Source organism: Chenopodium album, chromosome 24 (assembly GCF_948465745.1).
Source record: "Chenopodium album chromosome 24, dcCheAlbu1.1, whole genome shotgun sequence".
Taxonomy (NCBI): domain Eukaryota; kingdom Viridiplantae; phylum Streptophyta; class Magnoliopsida; order Caryophyllales; family Amaranthaceae; genus Chenopodium; species Chenopodium album.
Window position 1 is genome coordinate 8,944,924 of NC_137857.1, and position 22,962 is coordinate 8,967,885.

A 22,962-nucleotide genomic window follows, 5' to 3' on the forward strand; every position below is an offset into this window, starting at 1 on the left:
GTTGCTTTTTCTCGGACGTGTTGTCTGTCCGTTTGTAGGTGAATTTGGACTTGGTCACATAAGGTTTCAGCAGACCCTTGTCGGCCAACTTATCCAACAGCCTCTTCAGATTGATACAATCGTTCGTGTCATGACCTACATCCTTGTGGTAATGACAATACTTGTTCTTGTTTCTGTACTGGGCCGAGCCTCTCAAAGGCTGAGGCTTCTCAAACTCAAACTTGTCCTTTATTTCCATCAAAATGGAGTAGCCATCCTTGTTGAACTCATACTGAGGCTCGTACGTCTTGCTTTTCTTTGACTTGGGTTGCTTGTCATCAGCTACCCAAATTTCTTTTCTTTTGCTTCCTTCTTTCTTTCGGCCGGCCGAGTCTTGCTGATAAGATTGCTTCTTTTCAGCCCCCTTGGTCGGCTGTTCTGATTTAGTGAGCGAACAAAAGTCCGCGGCCTCAATATAGGCTTCGGCTTCCCGCAATACACCTGCGTATGACCGAATCTTTTTCCTTACCAAATCAAACTTAAAACCATTATGCCTTAATCCCCGGAGAAATTCTGAGTATGCCATTTCGTCTGGAAGATTATGAATTTGGGCTTTTTCTTGGTTAAATCTTTGGACGTATGAGCGTAATCCTTCATTCTTCCCTTGAACAATTGTTGCCAAGTTGAGACTTGTCTTTCTTGGTGGGATGTTGTATGAGAAATTTCCTACAAACAACAAACTGAGGGTAGTAAAACAATTTATGCATCCGGCCGGAAGGCTGTTAAACCAATCCTGGGCCACCCCCTTAAGAGTGGCCGGGAAGCATCTGCACCATGTAGCATCATCTACACTTTGCAAGTACATCAAATTCATGTACGAGGTAATATGTTCCTCTAGGTTGCCCGTACCATCATAGGCACCCACTAATACACTCTTCACTTTTGCTGGTTGAGGGGACGTTAGTATGTCTTGCGAAAACGGAGGCGGCTTATCTCCCAAATTCAACAAACGCATCTGCCAATCGATGGGCTGAGGCTGCGCGGACGTTCCAGCCAGGTAGGGAGCCTGGCCGAACACCTGGCCATACGGCCCATATTGCCCAAAGACTTGGGGAGTTGGCTGTATCAACCCATTGAGTACTTGAGGGGGCTGATATTGTGATGGCTGAATTGGTTTGGGAGTAATGGTATGAGCGGCTTGACTTCTGCTGGAGACGGCTGTGTTGGTGTATTGAGAGAAAGATTGGTTGAAGGCTTCATCCGGCATGGTTGGGGTAGAGGCCGTGTCAGAATATGCGGCCCTCTCCCTTTGCCTGTGCCGAATGTAATCCCTTGCGTCTTTGAAACGCTGTGACGGCTCAGTCTCAACTCTTTTCGGCTGTCTGCCCCTCCCCCCAGCCGACTGTGTTTTCGCCAACAGACTAGAGAGATTGGTCCGTGGGACTCGGGGAGACCTTCCATGCGGACGACGGAATGGGGTATTACCAGCGTCAGTTGCATTGGTCTTGTTGTGTGTTTTCTTGGAAGCACCTCCTCCCCCTTTTTGTCGGTTGGAGGCCAACTCTTTGCGGAGCTTAGTCAGCTCGGCCATTAGGGCAGCTGGGGTAACAGGAGGTTGTTCGGCCTCTTGAAATGAGGCAGTCAAAGGATTGCTAGAATGTATGGTTGTATGTAAGTCTTCTACATATCCGTCCTCGCCTGGACGAGGACCAGTATTAGGTGTCTGACCATCTATTGCCATAATGGACGAGTATCCCCACAGACGGCGCCAAATGTTTCGGGGTTTTTTGTGATCTCCTCGGATACTGGTCACGCTCTACTGACAATGAGACTCGGACACCTGCAAAACAACGAATATTCCGGTGATCGGAATATTCGCCTCCGACGATCAAGTTAGTGATCGGAAATCGGAAAAGCTAGAGAGAGAAAGTAGAGAGAAGTTGGAGCTTTTTAATGCTCTATATTTATGTTATGTCACAATCCACCCCTCCCATCATAAATGATTGGGGTATTTATAGGGGTGGGAACATGTGCCCCTCTAGGGTTTGTACCCTAGAATGTCGTGACGTGATTGGCTGCGCAATCAGGGGTCGCCACGTGTCATGGGGGCGCCGTTTTACGGCTTTCAAGGGTTTCTCGGGATTTGGGCCTGATGTAATCAGGGCCTTTTTCTCTTTCTGATGTTGTATTGTGTATTTAAAGATAGCTGACATGTGTCACCCTGTCAGGTGGACACGTGTCACACTCTCATAGGGCCACGTGTCGCCTTCTTATTGGGCCACGTGTCACTATGAGATTGGGCCACATACCTGGGGTATTTTTACCCTAAACAAAATGCACACATAGTGCCATAGTGGCAACCACCAAGCCAAAAAAACAAGAGATAATGAAAGGCACAAACTGATGAATTAATGCATGTTAAGTTACAAAACATCCCAAAAAAAAGCAATGCCTTTCGTCTTTGCGAAATTTACAGGAGGTACCTCTGTTACAAGCTCCACAAATTAAGGTATTCGTAAACAGAGATCTTGTGCATCATTACAACCAAAAAGAGCATAAACATGTTAAGAATTGACGTGCATTATATCAAAAGGTCCAACGACCTCTGTACAACAAATAATTCGAATGGCTGAGACTAGAGTATGATTATAATCGTTTACACAAGGAAAGCATTTGACAAAAAAAATCAAATTCCAACAGAGATCACTCACACTGAACTATCTAAGTCAGCACATGAACAAATAATATATGTGCTTTCTTCAATAAAAGGAGGCAAAAGAAACCAGCCCAAATGATGTCGAGTTGTCGACTGTCCGTCTGCAAGTATGAATATTCTTTCCTTGGTACTGAGTTAAGGAGACGCTATTGTTCCAATGCTGCAAGGACTGATGATAGCCAATTTGAGACAGATAAATGAATCTCTGACTGCAGATCTGAAGACAAGGCTAGCGGCGTAATAGCAACCTGTCATTCCAAAAACACATTTCACCAAAGAGAATAAATAACGTGTAGCTGTGTAAATGGTGTATGAGTGTATGTCATCGACTTAAAGATTAGAACTCACAAATCCATTTTGTACTGCTTTAAAATCTAATTCATCATCGGCATCTTCCTTCTCCTCATCCAAGAACTGCGAATTGAGCAAAGAACGTATTGACTTACACATTCACAATATGTATGCACACAAAAGATCTAGAAGAACAGAGTAATGTGGCAATTTCTGGTGAAGAAGGCAGTACATTGTTGACGTTTACATACCTCAAGACGGTAATGTTTTCTAACTGTTTGTTGGGTTTTTGGTTTACCTGCTACCCCAACAGATTCAACCTCTACAGTCTTTCTATTTGTATTTAGCCGGCGTGCTGCACCCTGGAAATTAAGTAACATATATTATTGGATTCACATTCAGAAAGTATCCAGTGAGGCAAAAAATTCAGAAAAAAGGTACTCACAGCTGCTGAGGCATCTCGTCCCAATTGAGCAAGCTGAATACCAAGGCTTTGCTGATTGGCCATAAAATTCATTGCTGATGGATGTTTGTAGGAAGAAATGGCTCGCCAAGATAGACTAGACCTCCACAGGCTCTGCCTGGTTAATCTGAAACCCTGCCAAAATCAGCAAACAAAGTAATCAATACAGTTGCCAAGAATAACAAGACTGTTTATAAAAATTTGAACACGCCTATAATACATTCATGGACAACTAACTAAAAATTGAATCAGTGCAACTGCAGGTCCATGTGGAAATGATACACAATAACTATGCCACAAGAAGGTACATAGTAAGTACTGCAAAAACTCTAAATACTAAAATTTTCATGCCAGCTTTGGGCCCTTTCACACGTCTTACTGTCTCCTGATATTTCTACCTCAACAACCTAAACAAATTAACATGAATAATCTATGTAACTTGGTGATGTGGTCGGAACAAATGATAATGAGATATAAAACGGAAAAGAAGATCTTCATTACTCCAAAATTTATTAAAAGCACAGAGGCTTTAGATTTTCCACTAAATATATACCCTCTAATGACATTCAAAAGCATGGAACTCTTAGCATGCAGAAGCTCTAATTCAGTCACTTCCTTGAACACTCAATGGCAAAATTGAATAAAATAGCCAGCTAGGTATTGGTTTTGGTTTGAAAGAAAATATTCATGACTGTGTGTGTAGTCACTCCACGCAGTGCATTGCAGTGAATTATTTAAACACCCACTTAATTTATTTATTTTTTGTAAAAAAAAAAAAAAAACGAAAACAAGCAAAAAAGATAGGAAACTCCAAGCCAACAAAGTATATTCCCTCTATCCCATTCCCATTGATAAGCTAAACTGTTTATAAATTTTGACCATAATCTCTCTACATCACGCTCTTAAAACCTAATACCGTATCACTATTCACGCTGTAACTCAATATAATTTTAAACAACATAATAGTCAAAATCTTAGCAAAAAGATAAAATTTGACAGTTCCAATGGGGCAGAATACATGAGATTATTGCAAGCTAGCTAAAAAAGCATTAACAAGGTAAACAAAGGAGCCATACATGATTTTGCAATAAACTATTCTCTCCCAGTTTGTGAACAGGGGTGGATGCAGTGCCTTGTCCACCCTTATAATGAGAGGCTAGGACTTATCTTGTAAGTTGAAACAACCAAATCTACAGGTATGGTATACATTTACAAAAACTTAACAGCTAATTATCTGTCATGATATCTTTAATACTGCAGGACGCCAAATAACAATTACAGTATACAAGTAGCTCAAGAGGAAATTTCCCTAATAATAGTCACAGTTTTCTTAACGCCTCATAGTCTACACCTAGCATATGCTAAACAAATCTTTCTCTCATATAAAGACAAGACAACACATAGACATGTTAATTTTTCAAAAACTAAAATGAAAACAGGGAGTCCATCAATAATCACAAAAAAAACATGAATCTTTAATTTTTGTCAATGCATGCAACAAGTTCCATATCAAATTCACACAAATGTTACAAGACACTAAAATGAGAAAAGAAGAGTGACACACAGCACCAACAAACCTTGTTTGAGGAAGGAGAATTTGGAATCTCTACATTAAGAAAACAGCCTCTCGGGAAACTCCCATTCTCAATATCTTTTATTGTTGCATTTATCAATGGCAGGCAAATTTCAACAGCATCCTTGAAATCATTTTCCAAGCTAACATCTTTTTTCCTGCGGCACAATTGATTTTATGAAAATGAAGAAAGAAGACAACCAAAGAAAAATAAAAAGCGACAAGAAAGATACTTACCAGTCCAATGACAAACAAATTGATGGTACACCATGTATCAATGCCTCTCTTGATCCAGCAATAGCCCCCGAATACAGCCTAGTCACGCATTACCAACAGGTGAGAACATTTGGAACACAAGGCAGAAAAATGGGGAGAGAAAGGTTAAACATAATCTTATTTAACGACCAGTTGTTACATTGCATAATGGAATAACCATGGGAATCCACCATTCCACCAAATACTCACATGTTTTGACCACAGCTTGATCCTCTATTAATTCCACTTAGTACCTAAAAAATTTCAGTTATTAAATCATCAACATGAGAAAATCGATTACTAACACGAAAGCGATACACCTCAGGAAACATACCAATAAAGGCTTTGACCAAGAAAACAATGCCTGAGATAAAGCTAATGACACACAATCTGCAGGTGTACCTGGGAAAGTGTAAAACAAAAGACTCAGGCTCTTGCTGCTGAACCCATCGAATTCGATACATTACGAAATAACATTTCAAAGGTCTTAATTCATCAACAACAACCAAGGAAATCAAGCACCTTAAAACTAAAGGGCATCCACAACAAAATGGCCAAAAGTTAATTATCACTAGCAACAATGTAGTTTAAATCATTTTGGACAAATATCCAGAATTAATCATGATTATTAATTAATCATAACATAATTAATCTCCAATCAACAAGAACATTGCTCAAACCAATCACATTTTTCACAAAATCAATAACTAAATCAATTTTTCCAGAAAATCAATAACTAAATCAAATTTCATCAACAATTCACAAACTATTAAATGTTCAATACTAAAAGAAAGATTACCAGAAACTTCGAAAGCGGTAGCGCCACTGATTTCAGCAGAATTCACCTCAACCGTCTCACGAACTGTCAACGAATGTCCAGATGCAGATTTATCACTACAAAAACAACCATTTCATCAACAAAACCAAACAAAAATCACTCAAAAATCGCAAAGAAATTTCAAAAAATCGATTAAAATAGAACTAACAATTGAGGAGCACAAACGTGAACATCAAAGCGACCACTACGAACAAGCGCATCAACAAGAACAACAAGACCAGGCGACTCAATTCCGTCACCATTCGTAACCAAAATCACCGGTTTCGAGCTCGTTTCTTCAGAAGCAACATCAACAACATCATCATCATCATTCGCAGTAGTAGGAGCTTCTTCTTCAACCTCTTTCTCCAATTTCTGGTGCTGTTCTTGAGTAGAAGACGACTGAGTCAACTCGGAAGTTGTTTGCGATTGAATTTGTTCGACATTTTTTCTGGAAGACAAAACTTGCTGAAGATTAGCAACGAGAGAAGGAGGTAAAGCATTTCTTCTGCTAGAATTCATGATTGAATATGAATAATTGATTGAAGAAGAAACCCTAGATTGGGAAGAAAAGAATGGAATCAATCAAATTGGGGGTTTGATTGGAAGGTTTACTTTCTCTTTCTACAGAGGAGAGAGAAAATGAAACAGAGAAATTTTTGGGAGGAATTATTTAAGGATTTTTATAGAGGAAGAATGAAAATGATGATGATGTCAAAATTAAAAATAAAAAAAAATAAAAAAAATTAAGGGCCTAAGGGGTGGAATATCTGACGTGGAGAGTTGGATAAATTGGAGGGAGAAATTTATGAATTATTTTTCTGACAGTTTTTTTTATTTTATTTTGGTGACAGTTATTTTTAATGGTTTCCACGTCTTTACGTCGTTTGCTCTTTTGGTTGTTTTTAATTATTTATTACTAGTGTAAATTTTTTTTTTTAATGGAGTAAATTTAAATTTCAGTTTGTTTTATGTTAATGGCCTTGAGTCCTTGACCTATACGGCAAAGTTAGTTGTTCAGATTTCATCAATAATACAAAGATACAATCTATTTACCGACAGTGTTGGCTTATTTGATAGATTTCCTTACCTTAAATTCTAAAAGGCTAAAATTTAAATCGTGATGGACTGAAAGTGTTTATACGGATAGGGATTCCCACTTATCCTCCCTATTGCATCATTGCATGGCCATCAAACAAAGGACATACTCATAAACTAGCTTATATTATATTCACATGCATTCATCTTATCATAGTTACTTTAAATACAACACACTCTGCGTAGTCAAAAAAAAAAAAAAAAAAAGAACACAGTCTTATTAATCCTTATTTAAACTCGTCTGAGCTTATTTTTCCCGAAATGAATGAAACTAAGCTATAAACATCATCTTATATTTCAAACTAAAAGAAAATACTAATAAGATTTTTGTAAAAAAATGTTCAAATCCAAAAGGCATGTTAAACCTCCATTATAAAGAAATATAAATAAGTCCTAATGAATATAACTAACCTAACATTATTGTAAGAATACAAGGTAACTATTGGAGTAATTATAAGCATTTTTTTTTTCTTCCTATAATAGTTAAATATCTCATTTGAAATTCATTCCAAAATCTCTAAAATTTAGGAGAAAAAGAAGCAACATGATTGAGAAAGTGCAAAAATACTTAGTATTCAAACTCTTTTGACCATATCAACAGATAAAAAGGTAATGCAAATTATCACAAATTTCCTTCTAGTGACAATGTAATGATTAACAATGAAAACTATTACTAACTACGTATTACTTTGCCTTGTTTTTGGCAGTGATGATAACCATTTGTTATAGTTCACTTCACAAACTTACCTTCTTTTAAGGTGACACTAATCATTCTTTTTAATCCTCACATCACATAGCTCACCCTCTAATTTGTTATTGATTTGCGGCTTAAATGCTTAATTTTTATAACAGTTGTTCAAAAAATGTGTAGTAAATATTCTCTTCGTTTCCAAAAGTTTGATTCTTTTATGGCATGTTCTCTTCACCTTACATTATAAGTTTACAATAAGGTGTAATCATTTTAACAAATTATAATAAGTTCGGGTCTAATAAAGTGAAGAGAACACACTTATTATTGCATAATCTTGTTTCTAAAAATGCATGGAAAAAGTCAGAGGGTATAGGAAAGAAAAATGAATAGAGAGCATAGGGTTAAAAAGATATGTAAGATTGTAAGAACAAGGTAGATAAAGTAAAAGAGAGTGTATATATATAAAAAAAAAATGTAAATTAGTGAGATAAAATGGGTAAAAATAGAGACTTTTTTAAAAAAGGAAAAAAAAAAACAAACAAACAAAGTATAAATGAGCCGAACTTTTAGAAACGAATAAACTTTATTGCGAACTACTCCAACCAAAATATGATCCTATATGGGCTATATCATCAACATTCCTACTAATTAAGCTAGTATTAATAACCATTTTTTTTTTGTATAATATTGTAAACCGATTCCCTCCATATCTAGTGGGGATATATTGATTGACATGCCCTGTCTTAGAAAAATAATTACCATTAAAAAAAATGGAAAGGACAACATAAAATTGATGAGATCAAGCAATCTAATACCAAGTATAAATTGATTTAATTAAAAATAAGGTCCTACGATTAATTAGGATCTGTCAGGCATTGATTGTGTAAATCAGATCGAATTAGTGAAGAGGTGGCCACTCAGCATTTAGTTAATACTTGTAGGTAACAAACAAATTTACAATTAATTGTCAGCTTAACAAGTCATTTAATTTGATAAAGATGCATTTTTATTTGTAAGTAGCACAGGGTTAGCCAGTAAATCAGCAGAATTACTACTCCGTTTGGATTATACCGTTTATAAATATAAGTTATAAGGGTACTTAACAATAGAACGGTGTATTAACATTCAATACATAGTCTAGCGATTTGTTGTAACTATTAGGATGCCTGTCATTTGATTCATCTACTACGTAATTGAATACAAGCATTTGGAACTTGTTGCAATTGTGATCCCACATAATTTAATTTTCAAATTCAAAGAAGCAAATTTACATTACAGAACCAAATCTAAATTCAACTTAATATACTCAATCAGCTAATCCCACTATAGGGGGCAGTCACCACAACGCTATAGATTTATTGAAACTAATGATCATAACATAAATAAAATTAAAAAGATTGATTAAAAAAACTAAAATAAAAAATTGTTGATAAAATTGGTAAATTGACTACATTATAATCTAGAAAAATTGAATTTGGAGAATCCAAGAGAGAAGGGCGGTTAGAATAAGATATGATTCCAAATTTTGAATACCACCGCATGACTTTAACGAACTTGGTATCCAAACCCTTGAAACATAACGTTAACTAAATAGTCTCACTCTTAAAACACTTACACCGACACACCTACCTATAAAAATAGATATCATCACACATTTATTATAGATGAGATAAAAAGAGTGAGGAAGTATGAATATATTGACAAATAACCATAATAAGTAATGACATCTATTTTGGATAAGTTTGTTATTGCGAGAAAGTATGAATAATATGACAAATAACTAAAATTCATCAGTAATTATGACATTTTATTTGAGATGGGACATATAATTGTAAATGTCCCTACGTTAGATCAAGTAGAACAGCTAAGTTATGGCTTGTTGTGTCAGACTCAAAGTTTGTACATGTGCTCAAGGTTTTACACTGCTTATTATGTTGGGTGGCCCTAGCCTTTGTGCATATGATTTTATTTCACAAACACATCTTATTATCACTATATAATTTTTGAATAATATCTTATTAATATTATATCATGCATATATACAAGTACAATTGGTACATGAATGATTTCACAGTGAGAAGAATATACTTGATGTTATTCCAACGCAAGGCTAAATGGCTAACTATTAGTCACCTAATGCCAAAAAAAAAAAAGCGAATGAAGTAAAATCTTCAAACTCGAGAGAGATAGAGTGTCATGGTTTGTGAGCTAATTGGCAAAATCTTTGACCTAAACTTCACATCTCAAGGTTTATGTCACTTAAATTAGTACTGTATAAGGTTTGCTGCTCGCTAACATAATTCTTTTCAAACATTTACAAGTTAAAGGCTATGTGTTCTCAAAAAAAATTCATAGACTAATACCATGGAGCCTTGGAGGTTACGAAGTGTTCTATTGCTCCTCTTTATTGCTTCCACTATACAAGAACTCCAAAATTGCTGAAGCTTTTGACGGTTCGTCCTGTATGCATCCACTACCACTACTAGTCCTTTCATTCTTTGTGACCTCCTTTGCAGAACTTGCTGAAGTCATTTTTATCCCAGATCCATATTTTGACGCAAATGAGAGCGTGGATAAGAGGGCCCTTTGAGCTGTGCTTGGTGTGTTTTTAACTCCAACCTTGATTGGGGATTGACCTGAAGAAGCTGGAGAACCCCAAAGCTTCAGTTGTACTGCCTTCTCAGATCCATTTGCACTTTCGTTTTCTCTAATCTGGGAATCCAGATGCCCGTTATTAGACAAGGTAGCTTGTGATTTGGCAGCATAATTATCATATGCAAATCCACCAGAAGACGGAACACTAATTTGCTTGGGGCTCATTGGAGCTGGGTTAACCTCAGGCATCCCACAAACACTTAGCACTCTGCTTGACATTCCCTTGTTCAGCTGATTACTAGTAGCAGAAGGATCATTGCTTTTGTGAGATGGGTTCACATTCTCCGACTGTCCAAATGAATAAAATCTAGAATTATCCCGATGATGTGAGGGGTTAGCTTGTTTTTTATCCTCTGAACTTCCAACTGAGTGTCTCAAAAATGAGATAAAATCCTTTCCTTGTGGTGTGTCTAAAGCAGGGGTATCAGTCAAATCCTTTCCAGTAGCACTGCCACTTTTCTGGGATAAATCGATTTCTTTAAGCTTACCAGAATCATTCAGTGACGATTTTCCAGGTGAAAGAAAGCTTAAACCTTTTGGTGCCTTTCTTGGCAGACTGGCTTGAGTTGCTATATTCTCCTTCAGATTCTTGAGGGTCGCAACACCAGAAGAGAAGGACGCATTAGCATCAAGCTGCTGTTTAGAATAGGACTTGTCAAGTTTGTCTGGAATAGTAGTCCCAAAGTTGGAAACTGCTGCAGCAGTTTCTGCGACTTCCTTAGCTGGAATCTGATGAAACACGAGTCAATTAAATGTAGATAAATATTTTTCAGCAAGTAAAACAGCTGGTTTTAAAGACCAGACAGTAAGATGCATGAATAATTGAATATACCTTGTGTGAAAAAGAACAGCTATCACCTCTGCTACAAGAACCTTTAGACACATAGCTGTTACATGGATAATTGGATAATTGATGATCAAATGGACAATCATCCCCCTTCATGCAAGCTTGACGTGCAAAATGACAGCATGGCTGTAGCACAAAGTGAACAAGGCGATGAGCCCTAGAGAAAGAGAGTAGAGCAAATAGAAAAGTCCATGCAACAAATCTGACAAAAATAAGTAATGACACAAACGAATATCTTTCACGTACATGACAAGGCTATATCCCTCATTCCCTCCTCTCCATGAGCCTTATAAGAGGCATTAGGTCAATGGTATGAAAACTATAGTGCATGAAGAAGAATCCAGTTCTTAGCTGGAAAACTTTCATTTCTATGTGAGCAGAAATTGATTATTCATCTAGACCTGATCTTTTTCTACCATGATCAAATATCAACACAGTAGGTTCATTCTTATCTTAGCCTCACAGCAACAACCTTACACCAACAATCCTCATTTTGAATTCTATCCCTGAGGGTGCTCCTATACATTTATAATAGCATACAAGTTTTTGCTAACCATGTATGGAAACCTTCACTAAGGTGAACAAAATGAACATTAAATAGACATAACAAAGTGATTAATATGACAGCTATTATGTATGTAGACAATAACACTTATCAGTTAATCCTCAGAAGTGTTCAATTATTGTACCTGGGATTTTGTCAGTGGTATCACATCATGTGAAAACTTGCATTTCTCACCCTGAAAATAGAAAAGGCATATATGAGAAACCTATTATAATATATAAAAAACTATTTACTCAAAACAGCAAGGAAACACTACCGAATAATATAACCAGACTTTAAATGCCCTTAGGTAAAAGATAAAACTTGGCTAAAGACTAGAGAATCCAAAGTACAAATTACATAGTATTTGTTAGATATCATGACATACGCATTTTTTCATATATTACATAAATTTGTTCCATAGTATCATCAAATCCCACCTTCCACAATATACTAAATTTTGCAAAACATGTGATCAATTACTGGACTTACGCAAGAAGAACAATTAAATCAAAAGACAAGAGAACTGTAGACCATTGAGCCGTAAACAGCTATATGAAAAGCAATCTCATGAGATGGTACATAAAATGCTAAAAAGAAGGTGCAACATCACATGAATAGCACAAGACAGAAAATACAATATATACAACTTAAAATCAATTCTGATAGTGAAAATTATATAATCCACCAAATGCAGTAAACAAAATAAAACACATAGCTACATGCTGATGATTCGAATGTGAAATAAATAATCCATCAATTTAATTTCAAAACATAATTGAACAGGAAGAGGAAAAGAAAAAAAAAAAAAAAAAAAAAAAAAAAAAAAAAAAAAAAAAACTCAAATAATAATATATAACCACCTCTTGGCATCTTCCCAAGAGATAATGGCGACAGGGTGCAATAATTTTTGGTTTCACGATAGTAGTAAGTTTTAATCTCTTGACACCATGTTTCTTATCCATTTCTGCTCGTTTCTTCCTTTTATTCTGCTGTAGAATTAGATTAGCAAAAAAGAATGTGTTACCTCAAAAGTTAAATTACTGCAGCAAAACAAAACTTTTAAAATGAAGCAACAGGCACAAAAAATTCTGTTTATTACTTTCAAACAAGAAACATAAACTTATTGATCAAGAGAAATTAGTAAATTTGATAAAGATATGATCATTAATTACTAAGTTCCATAACAGATATTGAAGCAAATCACTGTGGGATGCAAGATAGAAGTTCGGTACTTCATTTTATTAAAGCTGCAAATGAGAAAACTCAATTAACAGCATCTAGAATGTGAAATACATGTGTAGACACCTGATTGTGTCCCTACAACATGTAATAATTCTTAGTAGCATTTAGTCACTACAGGAAAATGCACTATAATAAGGAACCATTTGGAGACTCGGAAAGCAAATGAAGAAAACTCCAGTCATTAATTACGTCTGAACAGGACAATCCAGAAAAACACAACTCTTGAGATGAGCCCTTGGAGGAGCTAGGAACAATGCTTCTAACAGATATCCAACCACAGACCATATCTCAGTAAGAACCACCATATCTTCTATTGAAAGATACCTCCCCAAACTCCCTCATGGTGACTTTTTGAAATGGCAAATAATTGATTGTAGAAAAAGTCATCTTAAAATATTAGGTTTCTCCAAAATCTGCTTTGCATGATTTCTTGTAAATTCTATTGTTGCAATATTAGATCGATGCAAGTAGACAAGCTAAAGCCCCATAGATACAAAGGCTTTTCTTGACTACTTCATCCAATGTTAGAAAAATATAAAAGAGAATATATAAAATAAAACAAAATAAATGAAACCCTTTTCTTTTCCTTCTTTGCCTCTGAAGAAGAGCCTCGTTTTTTATTCTTTGGGATGCTTGAGCCCTGAATAGATGGTAATACCAAGATGAAAAATGTTAGCAAATGTCGCAAACAATGCCAAGTCGTCAAATATGGATGCTGCAAACAAATCAGCCCAATACATCAAAAACAAAATGTAAGTTACAACTTAAATTCAACAAATCATCTTAAGACACAAGTTCGTAGAAAAAAGCACTCCCTCCGTTTTTTAAGTGCCCCAATTGTAATTTGAAGTTGAACTCCCCTACCTATGTATCAATGAGGTTTTGGATGGTAAACCCCTCAAAACAATTTTATAAAACAAAGATTATTGACTGGTTAGGTACTTAGGTGTACTCCAAACCCCAAACAACACCATACAAAACAGATCAAAAAGAAACCTAAATGTTTCCAAGCAATATGTATAAAACTGCATCTAAAACAGAATAGTTTAATCCATGCACATTTGGGGAACAGATTCAATTCATCTCCAGGATAGCTGTTATATTGGGTCTTCGTCTCTCTGACCACCCTCAAATTGGGGTTTAAAACTCTACTCCGTATTAATTAGATCATTTCAGACACTCAAGCTTGAATAGAAGAAAACCAGGGAAGAGTTGGGATGAGGAAGGGCAGTGGGAAGGTCTTCATGTCCCCAATTTCGAAGAGCTAAATTTCATGCACCTGGCTCCCACATCTTTGTTTGATCAGCAACAAATCCAATTTTATTCAAAAAACAAATAATATCACATAATATGCTAGCTATAAAATATACAATTATCAGTTCTTGTCCTTTTACATGCACCTGGCTTCTAAGGAGCACATTAAGGTTATGGAAATGCACATGCTAAGATGGATGTGCAAGAACACTCCAAGAGATAGAATCAGAAATTAAGTAATTCGCAAGAAAGTGGGTGTTACAAGCATTGCAGACAAACTAAGGGAATACCAACAGCGTTTTTCCGGCATGTAAGACAAAGATCCCAGGGTGCACCGGTACGAAGAGTGGAAGAGTGGGATCATGGAGAGTTAAACGAGGAAGTTAAATGAGGATAGAGGGAGATCGAAAATGACTTAATTGGAAGGAGTTAGGAAGGATATGAAGCATATGGATTTGCATGAGAATGAGGTATTTGAACGTAAGGTATGGAGGAACTTTTTTTTTTTGTGGATAATTATACGGAATAATCACTTTTGGTTCATGTAGACAACCTTACTTATGGGATTAAGGCTTTGATAGATTCACTGATTGTCCTTTTTCACAAATCCAGGAGTTCTAATGGTGAAGATCAATCAGTCAGCTTCATACACTCTTTATAAATGTATATAGTCAAGATACTCCCACTATACCAGATACCTTCTAATTAGGTTTGCTTTCAGAAGTTATCATGTCAGCTTTTGTTATGCTAACTTCCAGCTTACTGGTGTCTGTTAATTATTGTTTCATTTTATTTGTTAAATTTCCCGTACGTTCATACTTCCAAGTTCCAAAAAGCCTAATATTCCATTTCATAGTAACTATAATAATGCACATATAAATAAATAAATAAAAAGTGCCAAAGTTAAATGTGGCAGAAAGATAAAGGTCATTATGAAAATCAAAACTGGACCCTTCAGAAAGGCACAGAAAATGGATAAATTTAGAACTAACAGCATCAACAAAACTAAAGAGCATCAACAAAAATAATTAGTATATCCTGTCATACATAAATGAATGACACCATTTCTTTACCTCTTCTTCAGCCATTTTATTCTCTGGAGGACCTGGGTTTTTCTTCTTAGCACTGCCAGCATCCTGTTATAAATGATCAACATAACCAAAAAAAAAAAAAAAAAAAAAAAAGAGCTTTTAATAGGCTAGGAGGAAGTGTAAAACATGAGTGATGAAAGCATTTACACAACAACAACAAAGAGAACAAAGAGTCAACAACGACAAGAGAGGGGGGGGGGGGGGGGGTGCAATATAAGAGCAAAACAAAATAAAATAATAAGATGTGAAATTTGAGGTGGAGATATAAAAACTGAAAAACCTTCCCTGCGGTGGACTTTGAAGAGATGGGAGGAACAAATCTAAATGCCTTAATTTGTGTGCAAATAGTTAATGTTATGGGAACTTTGGAAACGGAGGTAGTACTCCCTCCGTCCCCTTTTGCTAGTCCCTTATGGGCAAATTTTAGTCCCAAAATATTCACCCTGTTTGCTTTTTCCAACAACCATTAATATTAATTTTTTACCAAAATTCCCTCCAATTTGCAACAATATTTGTGCAAATTTAAATTTCCCATGTAAATTTTATTTTCCCATGTACTTTTATTACTTTCTCTCTCTACTTTTTTGCATACCCAATGTCAATTTACTTTATCAATGTACTTTAACTATGTTTATTAATTCCCGTGAAAAATGCCCATAAGGGACTATCAAAAGGGGACGGAGGGAGTAGTACATATTAACAAAAAAAAATATGAAGTATGATTTATAGCTATGGCTTGTTTATCTGTGCTTTTCCAAGTGAAACTATTAAAAAATATTAAGTTAAAGGAGAAGTGGCAATTATTGACAATAGTTTGTTTTTCCACATCAATTATAAGCCTAATGGCCCTAATCTCTTTTTATATTCCACCATGGAGAAGCCCAAACAAAACACTGCCAAAGGAAACAAACACTAACATCTATTATCGGAGAATCCACCGTTCCTTGACACAAGAACCCTAATGTGAAAAACAAAGCATTTTTCAAGGAAAAGCAAAAAAGTCTTGTCAGTTGCCCTTGCCTTCACAAAGACCAAATAGTCCAAATAGATGATACCTACTTTTTTAATTTCAACATTCCATAGATAGCGCTACTAATTATATGAAAGAAATGACACTATAAGCATACAAGTAACGCAGACAATAATTCACAAAGACTAATTTGGAAATATTTACTGCAGAGCGATGCAAAATGAGTTCCATCCAATTCACATATAATCATACTAAGCTTAGTGAGGAAGAGGATCATAGTAATATGATCATTCAACTATAATGTAGCCAAAAAAAAAAGGATCAAGCAATCACATTAGAGCACACAAAGGGAAAAACAATCAGAACAGCCAGATACAACTCACAGTCTTTTTTCCAGCGGCAGAATCCTGGTATTTACGATGTACCTCAGCATCAATTTCTTGTACAATTTTCAGGACATCCTCAGGAACAGATGTCATCTTCAAGAAAATCAAGTAAAAGATATCATAAGATAAACTAAGAATTTTGTAAGGATATATCTCAGCTGACTCATTTCAGAGAAGGACAAAGACTTGGAACAAAATATCAGCTGGCAACAATCTATAATGACTATGAAACAAACAAGAAACCAAAAACAAACTGGTTTCAAATGCAACAAATATTAAAGAATACTTTTTTTTCAGAATTTAGACATGAATTAAATTTATCAAACTAAAAATCAATGATAAGATTAAAGCCAGTAAAGAGATACAATACCACTGATCAAACTAGAACTTAAATGGGACAGCCGAACAGGTCAAAGAAAAGTCCTTGCAACATGTCAACAGACACCAAAGAGAAGCAAGGTATTCAAGCTCTACCCAGAGTATCCACACTCCACAGACACAGTACAGACAAAAACCCTACTTAAAAAATCCTAGTAACTTTTCTATCCATCAGTGAGACCTACAATATTGCCACATTTCAAATCCCAACAAAGCCACCAATAAGAGCATAGAAAACTTAGCAAAGGCAAGCCTGACGCACTTCAGAAATTCTAAACACTATGCTAAACAAGGTGGCTAGCTGATGGAGTGAGAACAAACAGTTCTCCCCTTACCATATTACAATACATATATGAGTGGTAAGCACCCAAAACTTCTAACTAGCCTTATATCACACAGGTGAATGAAGCTTAATTATCCAAAGAAAAAGAGCATAAGGTGAGGATTTGAAATAATTATCCTAATGCATTGAATGGACTAACAACCCAAAATTGTAATTAAGTGATGTTCTTGCTACCCTTAACTCAGCAATATCCCACTGGCCACAGGTGTCAGGTGTGTACACTTAGAATGAATGAGATCGGCTATGGACACCCGTACAAGTATAAAAAGGATATGGAAAAAACATTAATCTCAAATTATGGGTCACGGGTACAGCCATAAGACAACTCACATTATAAATGTAAAAAAAATAAATAGGAATCTGAAAATTTATTCAACAAATCGCTAGACAAATTGCATCGCATAAACAAAATTAAAGGACTTGGTCTTAAAATCAAAAATCCAGATAGTACTTCCTCCATACTTTTTTAATTACAATGTTAGAGTTTTCATGCTTGCCAATGCACACATTACACCATCAATATCATTTATTATACTTAACCAAGAATTATAAATAAAAAATAAAATTGAAAAAAAAATCATACTGTGGAACTGTATATCGAGAGGGATCTAACAAAACCCCACAAGTGTGTGTGAATAGTGCAATTTTTTCAATATTGCAATTAAAAACCAAAAGACTAACTTGACTTTCGTTCAACGCAATGCCGAAACAGAGGAAGTATAATTTTTATAAACTGAATTAGCATAAACTACTTGCACACATTAATTCTTTCCTCATTTTCTTTCTTTCTATCCCCACTTTTCCCTCTTCTCGGATCACAAACTATTGCATAAACTAATAAAGTACATCGAAATCAACGATCTCACTTAACAATTTTTCAACACACTCTTTTGGCTTAATCTCCTCCTCCACTCCCCTCACTCTATTAATTAGCGAACAACACCTCGTTGCTTTCGTCCACCTCCATTTTGTATTTCTAAAAATAAGCTATGAAAACACCCATGACTCTCACATTCTCTCCTAAATAAAGAGAGAGGGAGGGAGGGAGAGAGAGAGAGAGAGAGAGAGAGAGAGAGAGAGAGTTCCAAAGATGAGGTGTGCTAAAAGACAAAACAAGTCATATCATAGTACACTTTCGTGTCCAAGTGTTTAAAAATATTTTAAAATAAAAAAGGGACATGGTTTTTTTGGCATGTCTATGACATTGTCGTGTATCCAAAGCCGCGTCCAGACACACGTGTTGGGTTAAGTGTTTGTGTATCCTACATGTTGTACACACTTTAGTAACCCTTTCCCCAATGGCTCTCTTACCCTATTCTCTTTTATTTGGACAGTAAATTGCTCCTTCTACTTTAAGTATTATTATATTCAAGCCTGAACTATATAGGAAAATTTGTAAATCTAGCATTCATCTCATCCTTACAAGGTACATTTATACTAAGAGATATAACTTTAAATACATATACTTTGCAATAAGTAATAAAAGAAATAAAAAAAAAAAAAAAGAACAGCTAATAAATAAAAAAAGAAAAGAAAATAAATGTAACACTAGACAGCTGGTTTGTTATTATTGTAAGTTTTAATTCAGATTTTTTTTATTAAAACAAGTTTGAAAACCAGACTTAGTTTTCATTATCAGTTGCTAATTTTCAAAATTAATATGACTAGAGTGAGTATAACTAGTATGATATCCATTATACTCCATATAACTTACATCATTCGCAACTTTTGATATCTAAAGCCATATTATAATAGCAGTGACATCGAATAAAGCATTGGCACTTTAATAACAGGAGGAATAATTTCCAGGTTATGTTGACTTACCACTAACTAGTCCAAACAAACCAAGAGTAGGATACATCAACAAGCTTAAGATTTGTCACTTGTCAGCACAAACTTTGGCTTAATAATTTTTATGTTTGAAGTTGATATAAGAACGAATGAAAGAAGACAACAAGTAGTTGACTTCCAAATAAGTGCACATGTCTTCTCAATGCTACTCTTATTAAGCTCAAATTAAAGAACCAATACAACAATCCACAGTAGACATATAAAATTATTGAACATGCAAAGTAGAACCATTGAATAGGACCAATCAAACAGAACATGCTTATCAAACATAGCCACACTGCACACCTACCTTCCAAATATTTAGTAACTCCTGGCGAGAGTAATAAATCTTTGCACAACTCTTGGGCCGATTATTTCCAACCTAACAAAGGAAAGTAGAATTTCAACAAAATTAAGCACTTAAAGTATCATAAATTTATATTGAATCCAAACATAGTGGTCATCAAAAGACATAATCTTTCTCGTAATTCACCAACATCAGAAGATAATACATACGGAAGCGGAAATAAGGTAGAACACTAGAACTACCCACCTAAGAATAAGGAGAATGTAATTAAAATGTGAGAAGAAAACTTTATATGGTTTATACATTTTCATTTGTATGGTTACTTAAGATCAATGTGCTCTTTTATATCTTTCATAGACCAATTAAAAACTGGAATGGTTTAGGATAGTATAATCTGGTGAAATTTTCAAGAGAGAATATATGAAGTAGGATTAAAACAGTTTTATTTTATAAACAATTAAAGTTAAGTAAACACATGATTCAGTCTTTTATTTTTCAACAAACATAAGTTTAAATTTAATCTAAGGTACTGTTAAATTAGCTACACAGAACCTCTCAACCAAATGTTGAATTTCTTTATTAAAAAAAATGAAGAGAATTGACAATTAATGAGAAGCTGCTGCTTCACAATTCCTACCTCTTTTACAAAGTATGTATCAATATAGATAATGTTCCAAACTTCTGATAAATAGAACTCCATGGAAAGAAAGAAAACAAATTTTTACACACATCGAATACTTTGTAAATAATAATATAAGCTTTATCCTAATTTATACATGTCTTCTACATATCCAGTTGAGAAAATAGTTATTATTGGAAAGCTTGCAAAAGTAGCGAAATGTCATATACAAAATTAACCTCATACAGTCATACAACTCTCAAGATTTGGAGATCAAGGAAGATTCTACCATCAAAAGCAAAAGATTCTCAAATTCAACTCTATAGAGAAGAGGAAAAAGAATAAAATTAAGAGGACTTCAAAACAGATTATATTTGATATAGAAGGAAGGTCAGACGTGGAAGTACACACAGTCAAGTGTCACCAGCAGCCTCTTTTCTTCCAGAAAGAAACAAGAGTTTATATGCTAGTACCAACCGTCAAGAATGAGTGAAGTGGAAAGCCACAATGGGCACCTCTCCGATCCATGAAAATAATTAGAAACAGAATTTATTCCAAGAGATAGCAATATTAAATTATTCCAAGAGATTCACAACTTTTGAACAAAACATCAAACTTATTTAATGAATTACATATTTAAATCCAAAAAGAAGACAATACCTTCCTTGTAGTAGATTTTCCAGTATTACCATATACAACTGGATCACCACCACCAGAACTCATGTTGTAGGAAGTCCCACTATCTATAGATAAAATCTTACTTTTTCCTGAATTGACATCCTTCGCAGATGTCTTCTTAACCTTCTTTATTTTTCCCTTAGTAACAGCACTAGATTTATTCCTCGTCTTAATGCTATCTGAGATTGTTCCTCCTGTATTGTTACTTTTTGGTGCAGCAAAAGTAGGATTTTCAGATTGAGATAAACCTTGAGGAGCTTTTCTCTGCTTTTCCTGAGGCATCTGAGCCTCTCCAGGACACATACCAACATGTTGGATCCCAACCTCTCGACAGTCAGATATCTCTCTAACCACAGACAGATGAGTATGAGATTTTGCTTCATCACCTCCAGAAGTTGATGTTCTTACTTCCACATGCTTTCGTTTCTCCTCCTCAGCCCCATCTCCCTTCATATTCCTATCAACAGTCACTTTTGCACTATTTCTGCTTTCAGCTATCACAGAATTATTAATAAAAACATCTGTGTCCAAAAGACAGCCAAATTCATTCAAAATATTAGAATTTATATTTTTGTCTGACAGTTGTAATACACTAAAATCATCCGATTCATCCATCAGAATTCTCTCAATACCTGACAAATCTTCATGCACTTTGTCGACCTCAGCCATCCCAGTGCTGGTGCCCTCCTCAGCAGAAGGCAGTTTTTCCATGATTTTACTTTTATCGGTCCTACCCAACTCATTTATTAGTTTCGAGCCACTGAAACCGATGTCTTTACAAAATTCCCCAGGAATCCCCTCGTTATTTGCCTCGTGATCATGAACAGGCAAATGATGAGCCTCCACAGTATCAGAACCAGCCAATGCATTTGAAGCTTCTTTCTCAACTCTTGGCTCAACAACATGTTCCACATCACTGCATAAATCATCTTAAACCAGAAAAATAAGGGAATGAACAAATAACGTCAAAATTAAGCCTCATAATAAAATATTTTTACATCCTCACCCAGCATTTTCTTTCCATGTAAATCTTATCTCTATAGAATTTGCAAGACTCCACCATTAGATCATTCATGCCAAATGATAAAGTTCATACCCAAATCCACATCATTAACAATAGAATGACCGAGAAATTCATATATCGAGCACAAATGAATGCAACAGGTAGAACTTTTGACACACCTATGATGCATACAATGATGAGCACAATAAACACATAATACACAACCTTAGACAAACCTAAATTATGCATTTCAACGACAATTAAGTGCAGGAAGGCCAAAAACCAAGGTGAATTCACTTCTAGTAAGCCCGATTCAAATCGCCCTCGATTACACACTAAAATAAAATACTCATAGCATTAATTATAGCAAATTATAGCACAAAAGTACCTGAACTTAGTCGCCTCGAATCGATCAGATTATCACGACACCGCCTCGGAATCTCTACAAATTAAAACAAACCCATTACAATATATAATCAAATTAACAATCCCAAATCACCCAAATAATCAAAACCAATCAAATCAAGCAACAAAATGACTAAAAATCATAAGTTACCTGGAATTTTAGCATAAGCAGCATACTCAGAAAAGGGGTTTTGATCAGAGAAAAGAGAGAAAATTTTAACAAGAGCATTGAAAGAATTGCTGGGAATAGGGCGTCTTGGAGGTGGAGGACCAAATAATTCTCTAATTGGATCATTTGACGGAGCTCCGGAATTGGAATTATCCATTGTATTCGAATTTGATCAAGTAGAAAAAGCCCTGATTTTAGCAGACAATTTTTGGGTAATGGAATGATAAACCCTAGAAAATTGAAAAGGGTTTTACAGTCAAGGTTTTGGGAATATATAATTTCAGATACTCTCAGTAATTTGCATGATTTTACAAGGAGAATGTTGAATTTTGGCGGGACTTGGTTTGCGACTTGC

At 35.3% G+C, this 22,962-nt stretch overlaps 2 protein-coding genes across 4 annotated transcripts; both read right to left on the bottom strand.

The window, feature by feature from the left end:
• Window positions 1-2,529: 2,529 nt before the first annotated feature.
• LOC145611559 (uncharacterized) lies at window positions 2,530-6,741 on the bottom strand. The gene is made up of 10 exons (XM_081666902.1): window positions 6,264-6,741; window positions 6,077-6,171; window positions 5,612-5,679; window positions 5,488-5,531; window positions 5,260-5,337; window positions 5,027-5,180; window positions 3,432-3,584; window positions 3,238-3,348; window positions 3,044-3,109; window positions 2,530-2,943 (listed from the first exon to the last, which is right to left on the bottom strand). Exons 1-10 carry the CDS (start codon window positions 6,614-6,616, stop codon window positions 2,842-2,844), a joined length of 1,224 nt encoding a protein of 407 aa, XP_081523028.1. The 5' UTR covers window positions 6,617-6,741; the 3' UTR covers window positions 2,530-2,841.
• Window positions 6,742-9,949: 3,208 nt separating this feature from the next.
• LOC145612021 (uncharacterized) lies at window positions 9,950-22,962 on the bottom strand. Of its 3 annotated transcripts, XM_081667399.1 has the most exons (12): window positions 22,590-22,962; window positions 22,422-22,475; window positions 21,663-21,959; window positions 21,013-21,551; window positions 19,737-19,808; window positions 16,873-16,968; window positions 15,502-15,564; window positions 13,749-13,814; window positions 12,793-12,921; window positions 12,075-12,125; window positions 11,371-11,511; window positions 9,950-11,267 (listed from the first exon to the last, which is right to left on the bottom strand). In XM_081667399.1, the coding sequence occupies exons 1-12, from the start codon at window positions 22,762-22,764 to the stop codon at window positions 10,275-10,277; spliced, it is 2,676 nt and encodes an 891-aa protein (XP_081523525.1). In that variant the 5' UTR covers window positions 22,765-22,962; the 3' UTR covers window positions 9,950-10,274. The 3 variants fall into 3 exon arrangements, with proteins under 3 accessions (XP_081523525.1, XP_081523524.1, XP_081523526.1); XM_081667398.1 differs by having other exon boundaries at window positions 21,013-21,959; XM_081667400.1 differs by having other exon boundaries at window positions 21,013-21,946; window positions 22,590-22,674.